This window comes from Leptonychotes weddellii, chromosome 11, assembly GCF_054177405.1.
Source record: "Leptonychotes weddellii isolate Sample4059 chromosome 11, ASM5417740v2, whole genome shotgun sequence".
NCBI classification, from domain to species: Eukaryota; Metazoa; Chordata; class Mammalia; order Carnivora; family Phocidae; genus Leptonychotes; species Leptonychotes weddellii.
Window position 1 is genome coordinate 12,900,444 of NC_138379.1, and position 25,696 is coordinate 12,926,139.

The following is a 25,696-nucleotide window of genomic DNA, read 5'->3' on the forward strand; positions in this document are numbered from 1 at the left end:
CGCCTGGGTGGCTCAGTTGGTTAAGCAACTGCCTTCGGCTCAGGTCATGATCCTGGAGTCCCTGGATCGAGTCCCGCATCGGGCTCCCTGCTCGGCAGGGAGTCTGCTTCTCCCTCTGACCCTCCTCCCTCTCATGCTCTCTGTCTCTCATTCTCTCTGTCTCAAATAAATAAATAAAATCTTTAAAAAAAAAAAAAAAAGAAATGTGACTGGAGCACTCAAGTTTGGTAACAGTTTTAATAAATTGAGTTGTTTTCTTTAACTGTGGCATTTGTCAGTTGGCCTCGGAATCTGGTCTGAATTACTTAGAATGGCGCAGCATCCTGGAAATTGACCATACTAAACTTTAGAGTTGAACTTCCTAGCCACTTGATCATTTGATTACCTAGAATGACTTTAAAGCTAGTTTGTAGTCATGTGTCAGTTTTATGTTGTGAAGTTAATGTCTAAGCTCAGTTACAGTATTTGGAGCTTGCTTACTCATAGCATTAAAAATAATTTCAGAGAACTTAACTGAAAAAAAATACGCTACCAAATAAAAATAAGTCATGACTAACTTGTTACCAGGGAAATAAAAATATGGGTCCATAAAACTCTTAGATATGTAAATTATGAATTGGATAAAACTATAAATAATATTTTACAGCAATAATATTTATTATGCAATACTTGTATGTATATATGCAATCAGTGTGTTAATTAGCTTTTGGTCAGTTTTCTGTTACTTATTAGCATACTTTTTTAAAAAAAGAATATACTTTTGTCTTAATAACTTTTAACCTAGAAAACAATTTTTAGGGTACATTTTAATTTACTAAATCCTAGTCAGATGATTACCTGGCCCAGTTCGAGTTCTGATTCTGGCTTTGTGACATTTTGTTATGCAGCTTAAAGTTACAAAGCTTATAGTTTGGAGTATCACCCCACCCCCCTTAAAACTATCATGTACAGTATTTGATGTCAAGCATGTTAATGGTTCAGGTTTATTTCCTTTAGCTATTTATAAGCTATCTTTTTCATAAAATACATATAAAAGTGAACTTTAGCTTTATAGCCATTAAAACATCTTGATTTTCAAGTTTATAACTAACTCCTAGTATTAAAAAGTCTTTTATATTTCTCCACGGAAACTATATTCCTTCTGGTCTCTATCACTTCTGTGAAATCTTAAAAAACGTTTTTTGGATGCCTTTGAGCTTTGCTGTATTTTTTGGACCTTAAAAGACAACTTTAATTTGCCTGCTAGCACAGTGCCTGGCACTCAATAGGTAACTTAAGTATTCAATAAATATTTTATGAATTACAGATGGTTTATAAGATAAAAATTATAAAATTCCAACTTTATTGATCTAAACTTAGTACTTGAATAAGAGGATATCCTTCTGATCAAAATTGCTATGATTTTTAGTACTGTTTCTTTTTCTTAGTGTAATAAAGGGGTGGGAGACATCCCAGTCTGGTGAAATATATCAGAATCTTAGGTGGGAAGGAAAATTATATGTTATACCTGTTCCCCTATCCTAAATCCACCTAGTTGAGAATCTTTTTGTCTAATAAGAGATGTTACTGATAGAAATGGTTATATGGTTGCATTAAGATGTAGATGCAGAAAAAGGGTTGAGAAGCACTGCTACCAAGGTGCAGAATGGGAACCCTTCATTGTTCTGGCATAAGATCCTTGTGCCCTTCAAGAAAGGAAATGACTTTTTATCCAACTTAGATGTTCACTTTGTTTCTGTAGCACCAAACATTGTTTAAGAACGGCTTTATTGAGATATAACTTACATGTAAACTATAAAATTCACCCTCTTAAAATGTATAATTAAGTGGTTTTAATATATTCACAAGGTTGTGGAACTATCATGACCATCTAATGCCAGAACATTTTCATCACCCCCCAGAAAACCCCTCTACCCATTAGCAACCACTCCCTGCTGGCAGCCACTAATCTACTTCTGTCTGTGTGGATTTGACATTTCGTGGAATCATTTAAATGGATCCTATATTATGTGGCCCTTTATGGACTGGCTTTTTTGATCTGGCATATTTTCAAGGTTCATTTGTGTGGCATGTCAGGACCTCGTTCATTTTTGTTGCCAGCAAACAAAAAGCTCTTCGCTTTTACAGGTTGTGCCAACCATTTTGGAAAAATTCAAAGAGAAGAAGCCTCAAGTGGTACAAGCCCTGCAGGAGGCAATTGATGCAATCTTCCTCACTGTAAGTGGACAACATGAGTTTGCATTTGTGTCTACAGTAAATTTTGTCAGTGTAATATTTTGATTATTCTTAGAGTTGAAAAAAGCTCACTGACCATGTTTTCTTTTCTAAAGACCACACTGCAAAACATCAGTGAGGATGTATTAGCAGTCATGGATAATAAAAATCCAACCATCAAGCAGCAGACATCTCTTTTCATTGCAAGAAGCTTCCGCCACTGCACTGCTTCTACCCTGCCAAAGAGCTTGCTAAAGCCCTTTTGTGCTGCGCTACTTAAGGTATAGACTTCTCTTTGGAATTGGGGGAACTTTTTATACTTAGGGAAGATTTTTTTTTTTCCCCCATATTAATTATGAACTGTGACTACTTGACTTTCAGATTTCAGTAGATTATGGTCTTTTGAGGAGCAGACCCTCTGTAGCTGTGGAAACTGAATCCAAATTCTTGTACTCTGTGCTCCTATTCTCAAAGAAAAGTACAAGTTAGCTTTATGATTCCACTAACTGCTAAACATTTTGTTTCTTATTTGGCCCATATACTGGTGTTCTCTTGGATCTGGCCAAGCACACAGGCATACAGTTTGGAGTCTTTGAAGATTATTTGCATATGAGGCATTTTAAATAGAGGGTAGGAGGAAAAGGAAGCACTTATTTGCTGAATGGATTACCAGAGGTTTCCTTACCCAAAAACAATACGTGAAAGAGTAACTGTTAGTTGGCAAAAGGAAAGCTACACTTAGCTTCAGCAAACTGTAAAAAGCAAGTTCTTTATCCAATAATCACCAGTCTGAATTAAAATAAGTAATACCTAAAATATCTTGTATTAAGATCATTTTGCTTCTTCTGGACCACAGCATATCAATGATTCTGCTCCTGAAGTCAGAGATGCTGCATTTGAAGCATTGGGTACTGCTTTGAAAGTGGTGGGTGAGAAAGCAGTAAATCCATTCTTAGCTGATGTGGACAAACTCAAGCTTGATAAGGTAGGTTAGTGATAGATTATAATGAAATTGGACAACAGTCCTCTCTCTGTATATTATGATTTTGTTTCCATTTTGTCTGTTTCATGAAGACAAAAATGCTGATCAGCTTGTGAAAGTTATTTCATTTGCCACTGGTAGTTCAGGCCTGGAGTGTGAAAACATAGCTTCTGAGGATTTAAATTTCATTTGAAGCTACAGTGGTGATATGAGTAGAAATAGCTTTCAAATTATAAAAAAAAAAAAAAAAATAAAGCTGAGTGATCAGTCTATAGAGGAGGTAAAAAGAAGGTTTTTTTTTTTTTTAATCTTTTTTTTTTTTTAAAGATTTTATTTATTTATTTGAGACAGAGAGAATGAGATAGAGCATGAGAGGGAGGAGGGTCAGAGGGAGAAGCAGACTCCCTGCCGAGCAGGGAGCCCGATGCGGGACTCGATCCTGGCACTCCAGGATCATGACCTGAGCCGAAGGCAGTCGCTTAACCGACTGAGCCACCCAGGCGCCCAAGAAGGTTTTAAGATAAATTTGTTTCTAATATCTGGAAAATTACCTTTCTAAATATGAATGTTTTCTATCAAAAATGTGGTTGTATGTTTATTATAATTTTAATTTGTGTAGAAATAAAATATAAGAAAGTGGATAATTTATTTTCGCTGAAAAGGAAACTCTCTGAATTCTCGTATATTTGTGGTTTAGGTGACTTATTAAGTACTAATGTAGTGATTGTATTTCAGAGCTGGGCTTAATTGATGTTCATCTCAATTTCATTCTCTAGATCAAAGAATGTTCAGAAAAAGTAGAGCTGGTACATGGTAAGAAAGCTGGACTAGCCGCTGATAAGAAGGAATCCAAGCCTGTTCCCGGAAGGACTGCCACTTCAGGGGCTGCAGGAGATAAGGACACAAAGGACATTTCAGCACCCAAACCAGGACCCTTAAAAAAAGCACCGGCTACTAAGGTTAATAGATGAGTTGGAAAATATGGTTTAAAAGTTAGAATTTAGTAAGGCAGGATCTGAATCTCAGGTTCGTGGTTGTCCTTCCAATATGATTTCATTTGAGAAATGAACTCATTACCACATTGAAAATATAGCAGAACATCCATCAACAGAGAGTATTCCAATAATACATTTGGTTAAGTAAACTTTAATAGAGCTAAAAATGGTAATGAATGTACAGGAGGACATTTTGAGGGATCTTAAAGTATCATTAAGTAAAAAATGTGGCAGGGCACTTAACAATAATACCACCTTGGTCATTTTGCTGATAATGCTGCTAAATCACGTCACCAAGTCTACTTACCAGGCAAGGTCTTGTACCTTTGTACAAGCGTAGAAGAGGGAAATGCCTAAAGGTGAATATGGCATTCTTTTAGAGAACACTTATCCTGTGGACTCTCTGAAGCATGAAGTTATCTACTGTAGATGCAGAAAGTTTATTCCTTTCCCCATCCTGAGCCCCAGTATGAAGTTAGGGGAGAGAACTGGTATTTAATAAAGCATCACTTTGGGAAGTGTTTTACCTACATAATTTCATTTAATCATCAAACAACTCTTGAAATAAGTGTTTTGTGATTCCCATTTTTCCAGAAAGGGAAAGTGAGGCTCAGCAAGGTTAAATATTCTGCACTTGCTCTTACAACTCACTCTGGTATTTTTATTGTTCACTTGTTTGTTTACTCTGTCACCACACACCATATCGTAAACTTTAAAGGATAAAGATCTTGTCACTGCTCAGTCCTGTATGCACAGACAAGATTCTGGCAGACAGCAGGAACTGGGCACACATTTGGCGAATGGCTAGCTTTGCAGAACTGGCATTTGGACCCAGGTGTCTCGAACTATAGTCTGTGTACTTTCATATTCATATTATGCCATTTCTTCAGCATTCTCACGCGGGGTTGGCAGCCGTTCCCTTCTGTCTCACCAGCTGTTGCCTGTCTGGACAGTGACCTGGGCACAGTACCTTAAGGCCTTTTCTTATCTTGCTGAACCCTGCCATGCTAGACAGCTCTCTCTTAAAAAGAATCCTTTTTTTTTTTTAAAGATTTTATTTATTTGTTTGACAGAGACACAGCGAGAGAGAGAACACAAGCAGGGGGAGTGGGAGAGGGAGAAGCAGGCTTCCCGCTGAGCAGGGAGCCCGATGCGGGGCTCGATCCCAGGACCCTGGGATCATGACCTGAGCCGAAGGCAGACGCTTAACGACTGAGCCACCCAGGTGCCCCTCTTAGAAAGAATCCTTAAAAAAAAAAAAAAAAGTGGGGGAGCAACCTGCTTCATTCTTCTTTTGAAAAGACTTACTACCAATATGCCCTATTAAGCCAATAAACATACATGTCTGTTAAAAAAAAAAAAAAAGAAAAGTAGGAGATTTGTTAATTGAAGTACCTCTCTATACAGAGAGTGCTATTTATTATAGGAAAGGATCCAGAAGAGGTGTTCTGGTTAATCAAAGAGTATAGAATCTTCTATTTTTAGGGCCAGAAAACAGTGAAATCTCTATCAGGTTGTTATTACAAACCACCAAAATCATACTGCTGATATGAACTGGCAAGTATTGGAGGTTTTCATTTGATTAAAACACCAGCATTTTCGTTTTGGCTAACTACACCTTAAATGCTTAGATTATGTTCACGATAACATTGGTTTCCGAGGAGGTCTGGATGATGAAGAGTAATTTGGCCCGCTGTCATTATATCTTTTCTTTTTAGGTTTGGGGCATAGTTTAACAAATTTCCAAAACAGATAGGAGGAATGATGTGAACGGTGATGTGTGTTACCGCATTAACGTTACTGCCATTGGCTGTGTGCCTTGGGATAAACTGATTTTCTTGTGACCTTTCAAAACTGGAGTGAAATACATTTAAATCAAGATATTTAAATAGAGTCTTAGCAGATAGAAGCCAGTGGGTATAATAAAAAGTATGACCAACTAAAGTTTATTCCAGGATTGCAAGGATGGTTCAATATTAATATTTGAAAACTTAACTAAATTTAGAGATGAAAAGAAATCTAATTTCAGACACTGAAAGGGAATATAATAGATTTCAGCATACCTTCATGATAAAAATTCTTAACCACATAGAAATGGATGGATACTTTGACATGACTAAATATATAGAGATAGATTTATAGATAGCAGTAGACCTGGCAAACCACAAGTCAGCATCATGCTTCATAGTGATGAAATACTAGGAGGACTCCTATTAAAGTGAGGAGTAAAACAAAAAATGCCTGCCAGTACCATTATCGTTTAATAACGTTCTACAATTAGAAAAAAGAATAAAGTAAAACCTGTGTTAATACGAGGAAGGATAAGGCAGAGGTACCACTTTTGTAGATCATATGGTGATATACTTGGAAAATAAGAGTAGGCCAGCTAAAGGACTTTTACAACAATAAAAAGATTCTTTCCTGCGGCCATCTTCAACATAGCTAGACTACTTGCTGCCATTGCCATAACAACCGCTCTATTCCTTCAAAATTAAGTGGTTCTACATTGAATTAATAATATATTTTCTTATTATTGGGGTGTCTTGTAGTGAAGTATTGGGTAGCTGCTAGAAGTTAGAAATTGTCCCTAACTAGTGTAGGAAGGATTTAGAGGTATTTAAAGGCATCAAATGTTAATTCTCAAATTAATCTGTAAATGTAATATAATTACAGTCCATTTTCATTTCATTTATCTCTTTAGCTCATTCTGAATTAAAGGTTCTTAATAATGGGGTCTGCAAATTTCCCCATGAATGGTCTTCAGGAGGTCTGTCTGCCCTTGAAAGTGCTAAGTTCTGTGGGTACCAAAAATACCCTGTATTTGGTTGGTTGTGTGGTCTCTCATTTTTAATCAAATTTTCAGGGAGTCTCTGGCCCAAAAAAGTTGAAAAACCACTGTTTTGTAAATTCTAAGTGGTTTAGTTTGTTTGTTTGTTTTAATTGCTTTTAGGCTGGTGGGCCACCTAAGAAGGGGAAACCAGCTGCACCAGGAGGTGCAGGGAGCACTGGAACCAAGAATAGGAAAGGATTGGAGACCAAAGAAATAGTGGAGCCTGAGCTCTCGGTCAGTATTCTGCAAGGTGCCTCAAACTCATAAAAGCATGGAAGGTCAATTCCTAGAACATTTGAGTTCTTTGTTTGCTGAGTTCTACAACATATAGTTAATTGATATTTTTTTAGCTTATTGGAACTGTGCCTTGGATGAACTTCCCCATTATAGTAGTAGAATAGAAGCCTCAGATACTATAGCATACCTGTGGAGTGTTCATGTAGTTTGGCCTGGGGTATTTTTACATTCTTGTCATCTCTTTCCTTAAGCAATTCTTTTTTTATTTTTTTAAGATTGATTGATTGATTGATTAGAAAGAGAGAGAGCGAGAGTGATCATGTTACCAGGAGTGGGGGGAGGGGCAGAAGGAGAGAGACTCTGTGCTGAGTGTGAGCCCGACACAAGACTCAGTCTCCTGACCCTGAGATTCATCAGCCTGAGCTGATGAAACTAAGAGTTGGACACTTTAACTGACTGCGCTACCCAGGCGCTCCCCCTTAAGCAGTTCTTAATTTTAATGTTTTTGTATCTTACAGATAGAAGTATGTGAAGAAAAAGCTTCAGCTGTCCTTCCTGCTACCTGTATACAGCTGCTAGACAGCAGTAACTGGAAGGAAAGGCTGGCCTGTATGGAAGAGTTCCAAAAGGTAGATGCATGGGGATGAGTTGAATGTGAAAGAACATTACTCATAGAAGTGATGAAATTGACAAAGTGCTTGTCCTACCTGCGGTGTCTTATATCCAATAAACACGTTTCAGGGTGTTAACTAAAGCTGAGTGGGGGGGTTTTTGGTTTTTTAGCTCTGTAGTGTTTATCTTTCAATATCTGCTTTCTATGGTTTCTGAAACCTCGTAACTTAATATTTAAGTAAGTTTATTCTGAATTACAAGATTTAGATGAACTTTAATATCACAGTATTTGTTCATTAAACTTACTAGGCAAACAGATCACTCCACTTAAACTGCCCCTCATCCGTTTCTGTTTCCCTCTTTGTCGTCATGATTCTTAGAAGAACAGACATTATTACTTGGTATGAGAAGCTCCTTTCAGAAGTCTGTGTTGGAAAGGAGCATGGTAGTTCCTTTTTACCTTTACTCTGATTCTAATGAGGAGGGTGTGTAGAAACCACAAGAGCACTGGGACTTGAGGCAGGAGACCTGGCTTTCAGTTCTGCATGTGCCATGCATCAGGTTTAGACCCTAGTTTGTGTATCTTTGAAATTTAATACTTAACCACTTCTAACCTATCCTACTTTGGTATATGTTTTTAGGAAAATCAGGTAACTCAAAATATGTATAAGCAGTTTCTGCCACACACCAGGCAAATGAAAACTGTTATGGTTACATTCCGTGGACCAAATTCTTTGTGAAATTCTGAAATGGGTGGGTGGGTGGAAGAGTTTCAGTGGTATTAATATAAAACAACTATACATCAAATATCCAACTTAAGAAACAGCTATCTAAGCTCCCTCTATAACCTTCTTTGTATCCATTCCTCTCTTTCAAGTCACCTGCTTGGCTTTTTTATGTACCCTTTCCTTGGCTAATCATTAACCCCTTAACTCTCAGTCTATTGTTTTACTTTAAGGCTGTTGAACTAATGGATCGAACTGAAATGCCATGCCAGGCATTAGTAAGGATGCTGGCCAAGAAACCTGGATGGAAAGAAACCAATTTTCAGGTAATTTTTAATTGGGGATTTTACTATCTTTCATTGAAATAATTTCCATCATATCATTCTGTAGAGTGAAAGAGGTATAGTATTTGGTAATGACTTTTAGCCTTTTTTTAAAACGCTTAACCAATGTGTCTTCTAACTTTAAATGTAAACAATGGAGTGTGTGCATTTTTATTAAACACATAACTATATCTTTGTGTAATTAGGAGTTTATATATATGGAAATATTATCTCTATATTGTTTGTGTAATTCACATATATGCATTTTTCTCCTCGTAAGTTAGGCCTAGAAGCCCCCTAATCTTCACATATGCAAGAGGGGGATAGACAGGGAGACAAGTTTCTTATTTGTCTGGATAAAAGATAGATGATCTTTAAATTGCCAATGAAAAATCACCACATAGTTTAATGTATTTACTGATCCTAGAGATGAAATTTAACAGTGCTGTTATTAGTCTAAAAAGTAGGTGTAAAGGGAGATACAAGAAAGTGATACAGAAAGGAAAAGGAGAAAAGTTGCCTTCTCCTCTAGATATTCATAGACCTTGTGGAAACAAAAGTTTGAAATATGTCAGGTTTATTTTTGGCATCCTGCTACTCTCTTTTGCTTCTCTTCTGCCACCTCTTGTTCTCTCTTTAGGATCCGTGGCTTCCTCGCACACTGTGTTCCCTTAGCACTGTTCCAGCACCTCAGCCATACCATCCAGCTCTACAAAGCCTTCCTCTGCCAAGAGGTTCTTGCGCTGCCCTCCTCCCCTACACGCCACTTTCAAAACCCCTCTTTGTGCAGTTTCTTAGGCGAAAAAGCATACCTGATTTGAGCTGATACCTGCCTATGTGTTAGATCCATAACAAAGGATAATTTTATATATGTATTTTTCTTTATAACAACTTCATTGAGAGTATAAAACTCACCATTTTGAAGTGTACAATGCAGCAGTTCTTAGTGTATTCACAGAGTTCTGCAGCTCCTACCACTCTATAATTTTAGAATATTATCATCACTCCAGAAAGAAACCCCATACCCGTAAGCAGTCACTCTCTTTCTCCCCAGATTTCTCCCCCTACCCCCCGGTCCCTGGGCAACTGTTACTCTACTTGCTGTCTCTATGGATTACTTCTCCTGGACATTTCATATAATGAAGTGTCTTTTACCTAGAATAATATTTTTACTGTTCACCTATATGGTAGCATGTATTTTTATCGCTAAGTAATATTCCATTGTATGGATATAGAACATTTTATTTACCCATTTATAGGTTGAAGAGAATTGGTGTTCTTTCCACTTCGTGGCTATCTCTGTGAACATTCATGTACAAGTTTTTGTGTGAGCACATTTTTTTTTTTAAAGATTGATTTATTTACTTAGAGAGGGGGAGAGCATGTGCGAGTGGGGGCAGGGGGAGAGGGAGAGAGAGAATCCCAAGCAGACATCCGACTGAGCATGGAGCCCAACACAGGGCTCGAGCTCAAGACCCTGAGATCATTACCTGAGCAGAAATTAAGAATGGGATGCTCAACTGGCTGAGCCAACCAGGTATCCCTGTGTGAGCACATTTTTAATTCTCTTGGATATATACCTAGAAGGAAATTTGCTGGGTCATATGGTAACTATGTTTAACTTTTTGAAGAACTGCCAAACTGTTTCCCAGTGTGGCTTCACCATTTTATATTCGTACCAGTAGTACAAGAGAATTCTAATTTCTGTACATCCTCACCAACTCCTGTCATTTAAATATTCAAATAGGACAGAGAGAAATATTGAAGGGCAAAGGGGTCCCAAGAGCCATACATCTGCCGCCATCACATTAACATCTTTAAATTGTTTTCACATCTTCTTCATTCTTCCACTTAAAAATCTACAAGTTCTTTAAATCCCTCAAGTTCTGTTGTATGTATGTCCATGAGGGTTATAGTTTTTTGTGGGCAACACTAGTGGGAACTCCGAGTGATGCAGTTAGTTTGGTCATTTATTATGTATTTCAGGTTGTGTATTCAGTACTATATGATAACAAGGATAAAAATTATTTTGCTTCTTTGTTTAAAATTGTCATTTTTAAGGGCATCTGGCTAGCTCATGATCAAGAGCATGAGGCTCTTGATCTTGGGGCGGTGAGTTTGAGCCCCATGTTGGATGTAGAGATTACTTAAAAAGTAAATAAATGAATGAATGAATGAATGAATAAAATTGTCATTTTTAGGGGTGCCTGGGTGGCTCAGTTGGTTGAGCGGCTGCCTTCGGCTCAGGTCATGATCCCAGGGTCCTGGGATCGAGCCCCATGTTGGGCTCCCTGCTCAGCGGGGAGCCTGCCTCTCCCTCTCCCTCTACCTGCCACTCTGCCTACTTGTGCTCTCTATCTCTCTGTCAAATAAATAAAATCTTTAATAAATAAATAAAATAGTCATTTTTTTAGTTTGGTCATGTTCTCAGTTGTCCCTGTGTTACATCTGTACTACAAAAATAAGTAAATTAAGGGGCGCCTGGGTGGCTCAGTTGGTTAAGCGACTGCCTTCGGCTCAGGTCATGATCCTGGAGTCCCGGGATTGAGTCCCGCATCGGGCTCCCTGCTCAGCGGGGGGTCTGCTTCTCCCTCTAACTCTCTTCCCTCTTGTGCTCTCTGTCTCATTCTCTCTCTCAAATAAATAAATAAAATCTTTAAAAAAAAAAAAAGTAAATTAATGTTTTTGGCTTACTCATAACTTTATGATACTTATCCTTGTTCAGGTGATGCAGATGAAGCTTCACATAGTTGCTTTGATTGCCCAGAAGGGGAATTTTTCCAAAACTTCAGCTCAGATTGTCTTGGATGGCCTTGTGGACAAGATTGGAGATGTGAAATGTGGGAACAATGCAAAAGAAGCTATGACAGCAATAGCCGAAGCTTGCATGTTGCCGTGGACAGCTGAACAGGTTAGTGATAGAGCTCTCTCTCCCCAACTTTTCCCAGCTTTTCCCAAATTTTAATTTAAGGTTACTAATTAAACTGTAGTTCTTTTCTTTCTAAGTCAAACCATTTTTTATATTCTGCATTTTTATCCTTACCTCTAATAATACACTGTTGCCTGATAATTAGAATTTATCTTGGCCAAGAATAATCTATTAAAAGATGAGAGTGATTTTCTCTTAAGACATTATAATTCAGAGTGATCACTAATGAAAAGTTGTAAAGTCCAGAATGCTTTTTTTTTTTTGAAGATTTTATTTATTTATTTGACACAGAGAGAGATAGTGAGAGCAGGAACACAAGCAGGGGGAGTGGGAGGGGGAGAAGCAGGCCTCCCGCAGAGCAGGGAGCCTGATGCGGGACTCAATCCCAGGACCCTGGGATCATGACCTGAGCTGAAGGCAGATGCATAACGACTGAGCCACCCAGGTGCCCCAGAATGCTTTTAATACTACTGTCACTTACCTCATTTTCTTGTGTAAGTTAAATATTTCATTCCTAAGGCATTTTTTTTTTTTAAGATTTTATTTATTTATTTGACAGAGAGAGACAGCAAGAGAGGGAGCACAAGCAGGGGGAGTGGGAGAGGAGAAGCAGGCTTCCCGCTGAGCAGGGTGCCCGATGCGGGGCTTGATCCCAGGACCCTGGGATCATGACCTGAGCCGAAGGCAGACGCTTAATGACTGAGCCACCCAGGCAGCCCTTTCATTCCTAAGGCATTCTTGCAGTTCTATCAGGGTTGGAAAAACCATGCTTAATCCACTTCTACCTTTATGGCATACTATATTTCTGTGAGAAATATGAGAAAAAACACATGCTTATTTTTGTTTTTTCCCTCTTTTTCACTTTAGGTTATGTCAATGGCTTTCTCACAGAAGAATCCCAAGAATCAATCAGAAACTCTGAATTGGCTATCAAATGCAATCAAAGAATTTGGTTTTTCTGGGTAAGTCAGAAACAAATCAGGTACAAAATAATTAAATATTGTGTCTATCTCTAACTAGTGATTCTTTTTGCTGTAGCTGTCTCTGCTATTTCTGAGACACCAGAGCTGGGTCGGCTAATTTATATAAAAAAAAACTACCTTTATTCCTCAAAAGTCTATATTGGCTCATGGTCCTGCATTTTCATGTCCACTAACATTAGAGCTCTCTAAGTTATTTCTCCTTAAGTATTAATAACAATCCCTCAGAAAAGCCACTTCCAAGGATTTCTAGTCAAATATATTTCAAAATTACTACATATAATCACATTTGTTTAGAGACCTATCATGCATGTTGGTGAATTAAAGTCTCTCAAGGTCATACAACAGAGAAGCTGCCTAACTTTATTTTTTATTATTATTTTTATTCATTCGAGACACAGAGATACAGAGAGAGAGAGAGAGAGAGAACACGAGCAGGGGGAGAAGCAGAGGGAGGGGGGAAGCAGGCTCCCCACTGAGCAGGGAGCCCAGCGCGGGGCTCTATCCCAGGACCCTGGGATCATGACCCAGGCGCCCCAGCCTAACTTTATTAACCCACTGTTTCCCAAACTTGTTTGCATATTGAACACATTTGTTTATTTAACAAAATTTTATAGAGCTTACTTTATGCCAGGCACTTTTTTTTTTTAAGATTTTATTTATTTATTTGAGAGAGAGAGAGAAGAGATAGCAACAGAGATAGTGACAGTAGGAGCATGGAGGAGAGGGAGAAGAAGGACTTGATCCCAGGACCCTGGTCATGACCTGAGCTGAAGGCAGACACTTAACTGACTGAGCCACCCAGGCTCCCTTATGCCAGCCACTTTCTAAATAATAATTCATTTGATTTAATTCTCATAAAAACCATGTGAGGCATTGTTATTCCCATTTTATACGTGTGGAAACTGGGCACACAAAGCTTGAGTAATCTGTCCAAGTCACAGTTCCGAAGTGGCAAAGCCAAGATTTGAATCCAGGCATTCTGGTTCCAAGAGAAAGTACTATAACTGCTATACTATGTTGCCTTTCTCTGTGCCATGCTGTTTTTTACAATATACTTCTTAATGTGTTACAAAATAGTTTTCTAGGGATGCCTGGGTGGCTCAGTCAGTTAAGTGTCTGATTTCGGCTCAGGTCATGATCTTAGGGTCCTGGAGTCGAGCCCCCGCATCAGGCTCCTTGCCCATCAGAGAGTATACTTGTCCCTCTGCCCCTCACCCTGCTTGTACTCTCCCTCTTTCTCTCTCAAATAGATAAAATCTTTAAAAAAAAAAAACAACACCAAAAAAACCCAAAATAGTTTTCTACATTCTACCAAATAAAGAAATACTACTCTATAAGTTATTCAAGTGACATTCAAGCAAAGACACAATTGTTTGGGAGCACCTGGGTGGCTCAGTCAGTTAAGCGTCCAACTCCTGGTCTCAGGTCATAGATCTCAGGGTTGTGAGATCAAGCCCTGTGTTGGACTTCATGCTCATTGGGAAGTCTGCTTGAGAGTTTTCTCTCACCCTCTCCCTCTGCCCCTTTCGCACTCCCGCATACGCTCGTTCGCTCTCTCTGAAATAAAATAAAATCTTAAAAAGAAATGAAATAAAAATAGCAAGGAGTGATTGTTCTTCAGTAGGTAGTAGAGGGGAATGAGTTGTTGGGGGGCAGTGGGAGGAGAAAAGATGGGAGAAAGAACTGAGCCAGGTCACATTGGGCCTCAGAGTTTTGAGTTAGTTGGAAACCATTAGATGGTTTTAAGCAGAAGAGTAATAGGATCATTTGGACTGTAGTCAGAATAAATAGTGAGGATCGAAAAGACTAATTAGTCCTATCAAGAAAATATACTGGCTTGGACATAGTTTGTAGAAATGGAAGTATTAGGACGCAGAATGTATTTGGAATATCGGAACAGGAGTGGCGCCTGGGTGGCTCAGTCGTTAAGCGTCTGCCTTCAGCTCAGGTCATGATCCCAGGGTCCTGGGATCGAGCCCCACATTGGGCTCCCTGCTCCACGGGAAGCCTGCTTCTCCCTCTCCCACTCTCCCTGCTTGTGTTCCCTCTCTCACTGTGTCTCTCTCTGTCAAATAAATAAATAAAATCTTAAAAAAAAAAAAAAAATCGGAACAGGTTACTGAGTATAGGAAAGAGAGGAGTCAAGGATGGCCTGAGCGAATGGAAGAATAATGTGGCTCTTTACTGAGGTAGGAAAGACTGGAAACAACAGCATTTGGGTTTGGGGTGTGGACAGTCAGGAGTTTTGGTCTTGACAGATGTGGGACATCTACTATACATTCAAATGGAAGTGTTACAAAGGCTGTATGGATATACAAATCTGAATTCAGAAGAGGGGTCAACACTGGGGTTTAGGAGTAATGAGCTTGTAGACAATATTTAATGTTCCCTGTCAGTGACTGGAGAGAGAGAATAGGTGAGACTTGGGGACATAGCCAAAGGGAGCCAGTCCTGGAGTCTGGCTTTATAAAACTCTTGAGTATTTTGAGAGTTTCATTTATTTCTTTTTAATTCTAAATGTTACTTCTTTCAGGTTGAATGTGAAAGCTTTTATTAGCAATGTGAAGACAGCTCTTGCTGCAACAAACCCAGTGAGTACATACCACATATGTAGGAACATTGCAGCCATCTTTGTGGTTCTGTTCTCATTTGCAAAGTTCTTTTTGTTCTGTCTGCCAGGCTGTGAGGACTTCGGCCATCACCCTGCTTGGTGTGATGTACCTGTATGTTGGTCCCTCTTTGCGAATGTTCTTTGAGGATGAGAAGCCTGCCCTTCTATCCCAGATAGATGCAGAATTTGAGAAGGTAAAGATTCCAAAAATGATACAGTCCTTTGGTAGACTTGAGAATGCTCATAATAGTTAAGTTTAAGCTTTTAACCCTTTAGAATGAGGAATATATATGTATTTGCTTTTATATGCATAAAGTATCCCTAGGAAGAATTCATAAGAAATTGATGGCTTTGTCTATGAGGAGGGCGACTGGATAGCTGTGGCATGGGAGGGGAGATTTTCCTCTTTTGTCTCTTGTACCTTTGGAATATCAAACATTTTTATTGTATTGCCTATTCAGAAAGTATATCAACATTTAAAATTGTTTTAAATAAAAAAAAACTTGGCCTCCCTTGAATAAACTTTCTAATCAAAATTGCTGGGTTTGGGCAGACTTGCTTTATATTTATTGGGCATCTAAGTCAAAAGATAATTTCATGATTGAAAAGTCGTCAGATTCTAGTAGGTCAAAAAAATACCTAGTAGGTCAAAAAAATACCTTTTGCCATATAGTCTCAAATTTGGGATCTAAGTAGGAATTAAAATATGTACTGTGTAGGGGTCCTTGGGTGGTTCAGTCAGTTAAGCGTCTGACTTTTGATTTTGGCTCAACTCATGATCTCAGGGTTGTGAGATCAAGCTCAGGGTTGTGTCAGGTTCTGTGCTGGGTGTGGGGCCTGCTTAAGATTCTCTCTCTCCCTCTGCCCCTTCCCCCCTTTCTAAAAATAAATACATACATACATACATACAGTGTAGTTTATAAATATTAAGTAGTATGAAGGAATAGGAAAGTTTGACATAGGCGCATTCTCTAACTTGTTTGCTCTCGTACCATTCATCAAGTTCATTAGCCTCACTGATTTGTTTGTGTGTAGATGCAGGGACAGAACCCACCTGCTCCAACCAGAGGGATTTCTAAACACAGCATAAGTGGTACAGATGAAGGAGAAGATGGAGATGAACCAGATGAGGTGGGCACTGATGTTGTGGATCTTTTGCCGAGGACAGAAATCAGGTAGGTTTATTGCAAATGGTTTATTGGATTTATGTAGTGAAAAAAAAATTTTTTTTTTTGGTAGTGAATTCTTAATGGTACCTTCTCTTCCTCGGTACTTCTGTGACATTATTTCTTTAGGAGTCTGGAATTAAGGATTCTGTCTTCTGCTTTTTCAGTGATAAAATCACTTCAGAGTTGGTGTCTAAGATTGGTGACAAGAACTGGAAGATCAGGAAAGAAGGCCTGGATGAAGTGGCAGCTATTATCAATGAAGCAAAATTTATCCAGCCGAATATAGGTGAACTGCCAACTGCTTTGAAAGGCCGACTCAATGATTCAAATAAAATCTTGGTACGTAGAACATGTGCCTGTGTAGAACATGCGCCTGTGTAGAACATGTGCCTGTTCTTTTTCTCTCCCTCCCCTCTTCCCTACAGGAAGTTCCTTTTCAGTAATCTTCACCTGCAAAAAAAATGAGTGGCCACTTCATTTGCTTTGAACTAGAATTCCTTTAATTTCTTAAGTGTGCCTCAAGATAGGTTGGTAGGTGGCAGGTTTATTTATCAAATTTTCATGGATGTCAGATTTGCTTTTTATAGAACTCTAATATTAAATATCCTTATATAAAACTCTGTTATATGCATAAACACGTTTAATTTCTAATTTTTAAATGTGGGTTTTTATGTCAGGATTTTCTTAAACTAGGCTTTACCTTACTTTAAAACAATAAAGCACTATCCATTCTGGTCTAAAATTCTAATACTCCAGTGTTATGAACTAATGATAAAAGGATAGGCCACTGCCTATAAATTATTCATAAGCTAATTAGAATAGCATCATAACAAACTGACTACCCTGTCTTTCAAGTAGGCCCAAAACTTCTAGTGCACTGACTACTTAGCAGCAAACTTGAAAAACTTGGGACACTGTTGCTCCTGGTTTCATCATCAAGTGTTGGCTCTTTCCCACTCAGGTGCAGCAGACGTTGAATATCCTCCAGCAACTGGCAGTAGCCATGGGCCCAAATATCAAGCAACATGTGAAGAACTTAGGCATCCCTATCATCACAGTCCTTGGAGACAGCAAGGTAAACTTGACTCCTGACCACAACTCCCTTCTGGAATAGGCCAGCCACATTCTTGGGCTAAGACCAATTCTCAGTGTGTGTAAGAGTACACATAAACAGTCTATAAACAGTCTATATACTATTTTCCTCCTATAAACATTAGGAGGAAAATAGTAAACACCTGTACCTCCCAAGCAGTATGAAGGTGAACAGTTATGTCACTCGCCTTGCGACCCTTAGATAAGTTATTTCTTTTCTTCGAGGTTCAGTTTCTTTATCTATGAAATTTCATTCTTACAGAACTAAATAAGAATCTGTACATAAGGTACCTGTTACTGTCTCATACAGTATGCACTCAAAAACTGTTGGCTATTACGATTATGACATCATCGTTATAAGTACTGTTATGAAGAGTGAATACGTTCATGAATTTTGGGGTCATGTATTTATTTTCTTCCTTGTTCTCCTGAACTGCTGGAGCAGGATCTTCTAGTACTTCAATTTCACAGTCCTAGAATTAATCTCCTCGAAAGTTGCAAGCCTCTTATATTTAGCCCTAGATTGAATATTTGCATGTGTCTTTTTTTTTGTGCAATTCATTTTATATGAGGAATTGGGGTATTTTAATGTTTTTCATGTCAATAAGTCCTCATTCTGTGAATGCAAGTTAATATGAAAACATAAGTGTTCAGGCAAATTGTTGGTAATTTCAGTCTAACTATTAGGAGTTCTCTACCCTGTGGAGTTACATTCTTTATAGATAACCATGGACATAACAGCCCCCAGAGCTTCAGAAAATAAAACCTCTGAGTTTATTCCCCTTACATGATACTTTATGCCCAGGTCACTGTTTTTGCCTAATTTAACTGAGTACAGGACCTTACAGTTGGAGTTTTATGTTTCTTCTTTACTTTGGATTTTCAGTACAACCATAGAACTAGATTCTGTGTCAGAAAAGTTGATTCTAAGTATGTTCATGTGGACCTTAGAGAAACCTCCGTTGTTCGTGTTCCCAAAGTAACAAACTGTTTCACTCCCTACCTCCAAACCATAACGGATGTTATCTTTACTAATTCTCTTCTCTGTTTAGAACAATGTTCGGGCAGCTGCCCTAGCAACTGTGAATGCTTGGGCAGAACAGACAGGCATGAAGGAATGGCTGGAGGGAGAAGATCTTTCTGAAGAGCTCAAAAAGGAAAATCCTTTTTTGAGGCAAGAGGTAAGTATTACAAATATAATGTGCTTTACTCATGACAGATTTTACCTTCTTAGAGGTCCGGACCTACCTAATAAATATGCTTGTATGAATAGAATGAGTTTCATTATGAAACAGTTAATAAAATGAAACCAAATTCCTGAAGCTTTTATACTCATGTGCCTCTTTTTCTCTCCCCCCTGCCCGCTTTGATATCCGTAGATAAAACACTAAACCTCAACCTAAACCTTCCATCCTATACAAAGATTAACTCAAAATGGATTGTGGACTTAAATGTAGAACATAAAAGTATAGAACTTTTATTTTACTTATTTTTTCAAAATGGTGTTTGAACTTATGACCCTGAGATCAAGACCTGAGTTGGTCACTTAACCAACTGAGTCACCCAGGCATCCCAAAACTATACAACTTTTAAAGATAATATCGGTGAAGAGCGCCTGGGTGGCTCAGTTGGTTAAGCGACTGCCTTCGGCTCAGGTCATGATCCTGGAGTCCCGGGATCAAGTCCTGCCTCGGGCTCCCTGCTCAGCGGGGAGTCTGCTTCTCCCTCTCCCTCTCCCCCCTCTTGTGCTCTCTCTCTCTCTCAAATAAATAAATAAAATCTTTAAAAAAAAAAAAGATAATATCGGTGAAAAACATCAGGATATAGAAATTCTTCAGGCAAAGAATTCTTAGACTTGACTCCAAAACCACAATCCCATCAATGGAAAAAATTAATAAATTAGACCTCATAAAAATTAAGAATTTTATTCTGCAAAAGACCATGTGAAGATAATGAGAGGTAGCTACACCACAGGAGAAAATATTTGCTAACTCAGCATCCAACAACCATCATCTAAAACACGGAAAGAATTCTCAAAGCAGTTTAAAAAAAAAATAGTCTAATTAGAAGATGGGCAAAAGATGGGGCTCCTCCTTGCTGACTCAGTTGGTGGAGCATATGATTCTTGATCTCAGGGTCATGAGTTTGAGATCCATGTCGGACATAGAGCCTACTTAAAAAAAAAAAAGAAAAGAAAATGGGCAAAAGACATGAACAGATGTTTCATTGAAGAGAAGATGCAGGTGGTAAATAAATCCGTAAAAGTTATTCAATATTATTAGCCATAGGGAAGTGCAAATTAGAACTACAGTGACACGGGGCGCCTGGGTGGCTCAGTTGGTTAAGCGACTGCCTTCGGCTCAGGTCACGATCCTGGAGTCCCGGGATCGAGTCCCGCATCGGGCTCCCTGCTCAGCGGGGAGTCTGCTTCTCCCTCTGACCCTCCTCCCTCTCATGCTTTCTGTCTTTCATTCTCTCTCTCTCAAATAAATAAATAAAATCTTAAAAAAAAAAAAAAAAAGAACTACAGTGACACATCACTCTACAACTATCAGAATTACTGAAATAAAAAATAGTTTTAACACAAATGCTGGCAAGGATTTGGAGAAATTTTAACACTGCTGGAGGAAATGGAAAATGGTACAGCCACTCTAGGAAAAGGTTTGGCAGTTTCTTATAAAACTAAACATGTAGAGGGCACCTGGGTGGCTCAGTCAGTAAGTGTCCAACTCTTGATTTTGGCTCAGGTCATGATCTCAGGGTCATGAGATTGAGCTCTGTGTCGGGCTCAGTGGGGAGTCTACTTGGGATTCTCTCTTTCTCCCTCTCCCTCTGCTTCACTCCCCACTCATGTGTACATGCCCTCTCTCTCTTTCTAAAATAAATAAATCTTTTTTTAAAAATCCCAAAACTGAACAGTTACTATATGACCCAGCAGTTGTGATCTTGTGCATTTATTCCATAAAGATGAGAATTTATGTCTACATAAAAATCTATACACGGATGTTCATAGCAGCTTCATTCATGATAATCAAAAACTGGGGGACAGCCCAGATATCCTTCGACAGGTGCAAGGTTAAACCAACTGTTGTACGTCCATATGGTAATACTATTTAGCAATAAAAGAATCACTGGTACGGGCAACAATTGAGGGAAATCACCAAGGAATTACGTTGAGTGGCAAAACCCAGTTCCAAACAGTTACATACCATATGATTCCATTTGTGGGATATGTTTGAAATGACAAAATTTTAGAAATGGAGAACAGATTAGTAATTATCAGGGATTGGAATGGGAGAAGGGAGATGCCTGCGGTTACAAGGAGGTAACCTGAGGGATCCTTGCAATGGAACTGTTTAAAATCTTGACTGTGGTGTCAGATGTAGTAACATATATGTGATCAAACCATAGAACTAAATATACACACAGACACAAATGAGAACAGCAAAGCTGGGCAGTCTGAACAGGATCAGTGGATTGGATCAATTGTCAGTATCCTGGTTGTGAAACTACAGTATAATTTTATAAAGTGCTACTGTTAGAGGAAACTGAGTGCATGGGATCTCTGTATTATTTCCTATAACTCCATGTGGCTACAATGATCTCAAAACTTCAATTAAAAAATAAATACAGTTATGAATTATTTGGGAGGAATAGAGAAAAACTGTCGATATAGGGCTGAAAACAGAAGTCCTGGTAGACCTTGTCCTCTCCTGATCAAATAAATGTTCTGCATCTTCTCTAGCTGAGTAATTCTTAGAATTTTTTTTAAAAGATAAATGAAAGATTTTCATCTGTAAAATGAATTAAGAACTATTAAAGCTTGGGAGGGAGTGCCTGGGTGGCTCAGTCGTTGGGCATCGGCCTTCGGCTCAGGTCATGATTCCAGGGTCCTGGGATCAAGCCCCGCATCAGGCTGTCTGCTCTGCGGGAAGCCTGCTTCTCCCTCTCCCACTCCCCCTGCTTGTGTTCCCTCTCTCGCTGTGTCTGTCTCTGTCAAATAAATAAATAAAATCTTAAAAAAAAAAAAACTATTAAAGCTTGGGGCGCCTGGGTGCCTCAGTCAGTTAGGCGTCTGCCTTTGGCTCTGGTCATGATCTCAGGGTCCTGGGATCGAGCCCCGCATGGGGCTCCCTGCTCTGCAGGGAGCCCACATCTCCCTCTCACTCTGCCTGCCGCTCCTCCTGCTTGTGCTCTCCTGCTCTGTCAAATAAATAAAATCTTTAAGAAAAAACAACAACAACAACTATTAAAGCTTTATAGTTTAATGCCCAAGTGTGGTCTAAAGAACCATGTCCTGGGGCACCTGGGTGGCTCAGTCGTTAAGCCTTTGGCTCAGGTCATGGTCCCAGGGTCCTGGGATCGAGCCCCGCGTCAGGCTCCCTGCTCCACGGGAAGCCTGCTTCTCCCACTCCCCCTGCTTGTCCTCCCTCTTTCACTGTGTCTCTCTCTGTCAAATAAATAAATAAAATCTTAAAAAAACAAACAAAAACCGTGTCCTTATCTTAAAGAAAATTGCCATCTTTGCATATATCATTTAAATATAGCATTGTTCGGGCGCCTGGGTGGCTCAGTTGGTTAGGCGACTGCCTTCGGCTCAGGTCATGATCCTGGAGTCCTGGGATCGAGTCCCGCATCGGGCTCCCTGCTCAGCAGGGAGTCTTCTTCTCCCTCTGACCCTCCTCCCTCTCATGCTCTCTCTATCTCATTCTCTCTCTCAAATAAATAAATAAAATCTTAAAAAATAAATAAATAAATAAATAAATAAAGCATTGTTCTTGAACAATGAAAATTACTGATTTTATATTGGAAACTTGAGTGTAAGAACTAATTCAGTGTTCGGTACTGATGCAGTCATTAAGCCTAAGATTATAAGTAATAAGTTTCCCCTTGAAGTGTGTAACCGGTCTTTATTTCTTTTGGCAGCTTCTGGGCTGGCTGGCTGAGAAACTACCGACTCTTCGTTCCACCCCCGCAGACCTTATCCTTTGTGTTCCTCATCTTTACTCGTGCCTGGAAGATCGCAATGGAGATGTGCGGAAGAAGGCCCAAGATGCCTTGCCTTTCTTCATGATGCATCTGGGATATGAGAAAATGGCCAAGGCTACCGGGAAACTAAAGGTACTATTTCTTGTGGTTGCTGCTCTTAAAAGCCATTAGAAAAATATTGAACATGATGAGTACATATAGGCAAGAGATCATATTACCTCCTAGGAGTTTCACTTGAAACCCCAGTGAGAGCAAAAATATGTTGAACTCCCAAGAACCTGACTCTGCAGGGACAAAAGTTGTGACCTTCTAGAATGGTAGCTAATTTAGTATGACTTCATAATGTGTGTTACTTCTCTTGCACTGTGTGCTGCCTCCCTTACTTCATAGGTATTTCAAAACTGGGAGCTCAGTGATGTGTTTGACAGCAGCTCTGTTAGTAAGCATACTATGAGTGTATCATGTATGTGGCCTCTCACTTCTGTTATGTTGTCTCCCTAGCCAACTTCTAAAGATCAGGTATTGGCCATGCTAGAAAAAGCCAAAGCTAATATGCCAGCCAAGCCTGCTGCATCTGCTAAAGCAACTTCCAAACCAATGGGAGGGTCAGCTCCAGCCAAATTCCAGCCAGCTTCAGGTAACTCTATTTTGAGAGGGTTAAGGGGGAAGGAAGTAGCCCAGGGGAACTCTAAAAAGAAATCCAGCCTTCATTTCTTACCGTATTTCCAAACAGCTTAGATCCTAGGCCCTCCTGCCTTCCCTCCCTCTCTTCCTCCCTCCTCACCCTTCTACCACAAACATTTGTCAAGTTTTATGCTAGGAATTGTGCTGAAGGTATGAAGATGCTTAATTTGGTTTACAATTCCAAAAAGGGGTTTCGGAATAGCACATTGAAATACTCCAGAAAGTGAGCGTTCCATCCTGTTTTTAAGGTTTCCATACATTTTCTGCTATTGGATATAATAGAAGGGGAACTGGGACCATCTAGTCTAATCCCCTTTATTAAGAGATGAGGAAACCCTAAAGATTAAGTGACTGGCACAAGGACAGCCAGTCAGTGCCTAAACCAGCATAGAATTCCTCTTCCTCATTCCCAAATGAGTTCTCCTACTGCAGTGCCCGTTTGCCGATTCATTCTCTTACTAATCTTTTAGAGGAAATTCTTGATTTCATCACACTAATGTTATAATTCCATCATGTATAAGTAAAACTCTAATCTGTAACCACTTCTTCTCTAGACTTAACTACTTAAATAAAATATTATTCTTTTTAATGGGGTAGAAACTATTCATGCTATAGAGTTAGAAATTGTACATGTGCAAAACTGTTGGTATCTACATATATATTCAATTACAACGTTTGTTGGAATCTTGCTATATGGTAAATACTGAGTACCAAAGATGACAGACCCTACCCTTAAGGAAGTATCAATCTAAAAGGTTTTTTTAACTGTTATGTAGAAAATAGTTTTAAAACTTCAGCTTAACTGTTGGCAAAGTAGATATAGATTGAGTTAATTTCTTAGGGTTATGCTTAAAAAAGGAAATTTAGGCAGAAAAAAAGATTAGGAAAAAATCTAATTGGAAATACTTTCTAAATTGACACATTTAAAGCTGTAGGCTTTCTTATCATTATGTATTTAACCTGCTCAGAATAAAGTGATATTAGTTAGAGTTTATATTTATAGTAGATGCCTTTTCTTCTCAAAGCACCTGTTGAAGATTCTGTTTCCAGCACTGTAGAAACCAAGCCTGATCCGAAAAAGGCCAAAGCTCTAGGAGTTTCCTCTAAAGCAAAGGTATGTTAGCTCTGCATACTTAGATGTAGAATTGCTTTTAAGTGTGTTTTATACGCTGAGTCATTCTATTAGGAAAGATATTATGTATGAAAGAACATTACTACTTTTTTTTTTTTTTTAGGACTTTATTTGAGAGAGAGAGAGCGCATGAATGAGAGCACAAGTAGAGGGAGAAGGAGAAGCAGACTCCCCACTAAGTAGGGAGCCTGATGCGGGGCTTGATCCCAGGACCCTGGAATTATGACCTGAGCCAAGGATGCTTAATTGACTGAGCCATTCAGTCGCCCCTACTGTTTTTTTGTTTTTTTTTTAAGATTTATGTATTTATTTGAGAGAGAGCAAGCCCAAGCCAGGGGAGGGGCAGAGGGAGAGAATCCTCAAGCAGATTCCCTGCTGAGTGCAGAGCCCGACGAAGGGCTCCATCTCATGACCTGTGAGAGCCTGCCCTGAGTCAAAACCGAAAGTTGGACATTCAGCTGACTGAGCCACCCAAGTGCCCCCGCTACATTTATTATTACATGCTTATATAGAATGGGCACTCTGGCCATTTGTTTGAATATTATTTGTTTCCTTCCCTTTGCCTGGTCCTTTAACTCAGTGAGTTAATTTAAATAGATAATTATCTTCTAAATTGTCCAGTTGAAGCTGTTCTTTTCCTATCCTCCCTACTGTCCTCATACCAAATTTAACAAGTGCTTATTTTAGTATTTTGATCACAAGTGCTTTGAAGTATTTTTGACACTATTCTTAATGCTGTCCTTTTTTCCCCCAGTCTTTTGCAGTTTGCAAAGCAGTTTCACATAAATGATCTCATATTTGTTTTAACTGAATGACTTCAGTGTTTGAACTAGAAATTCTGACCTACTAGAAATAATGGGCTCTTGCTACATTTATATTAATAATTAATAATGGTTACGGTTTTGAAATTCAAGTTTTACTTTAAATACATATTCTCAGTTTTCACTATTTTCTTTCCATCTGATACAAAGATTTAGAATCTTGGATTATTCTTCAAAACCACTTTAATAATTTAAAATGTTTCTAGCAGGGTGCCTGGGTGGCTCAGTCGTTAAGCGTCTGCCTTCGGCTCAGGTCATGGTCCCAGGGTCCTGGGATCGAGCCCCGTATCGGGCTCCCTGCTCTGCGGGAAGCCTGCTTCTCCCTCTCCCACTCCCCCTGCTTGTGTTCCCTCTCTCACTGTGTCTCT

The 25,696-nt window shown here is 39.1% G+C and overlaps 1 protein-coding gene across 4 annotated transcripts in view; it reads left to right on the top strand.

Moving 5' to 3' along the window:
• CKAP5 (cytoskeleton associated protein 5) overlaps positions 1-25,696 on the top strand; it is a 105,196-nt gene that overhangs the window by 52,109 nt on the left and 27,391 nt on the right. For all 4 annotated transcript variants that reach the window (XM_081798159.1, XM_081798160.1, XM_081798161.1 and 1 more), the window contains 18 exons: positions 2,128-2,217; positions 2,331-2,495; positions 3,071-3,199; positions 3,973-4,155; positions 7,142-7,255; positions 7,777-7,887; positions 8,829-8,921; positions 11,644-11,829; positions 12,715-12,809; positions 15,364-15,421; positions 15,510-15,635; positions 16,477-16,616; positions 16,775-16,949; positions 17,572-17,685; positions 18,755-18,883; positions 22,629-22,823; positions 23,193-23,328; positions 24,401-24,489. In XM_081798159.1, the coding sequence (XP_081654285.1) occupies positions 2,128-2,217; positions 2,331-2,495; positions 3,071-3,199; positions 3,973-4,155; positions 7,142-7,255; positions 7,777-7,887; positions 8,829-8,921; positions 11,644-11,829; positions 12,715-12,809; positions 15,364-15,421; positions 15,510-15,635; positions 16,477-16,616; positions 16,775-16,949; positions 17,572-17,685; positions 18,755-18,883; positions 22,629-22,823; positions 23,193-23,328; positions 24,401-24,489 (2,328 nt within the window). The remainder of the gene's footprint in view (positions 1-2,127; positions 2,218-2,330; positions 2,496-3,070; positions 3,200-3,972; positions 4,156-7,141; positions 7,256-7,776; positions 7,888-8,828; positions 8,922-11,643; positions 11,830-12,714; positions 12,810-15,363; positions 15,422-15,509; positions 15,636-16,476; positions 16,617-16,774; positions 16,950-17,571; positions 17,686-18,754; positions 18,884-22,628; positions 22,824-23,192; positions 23,329-24,400; positions 24,490-25,696) is intronic.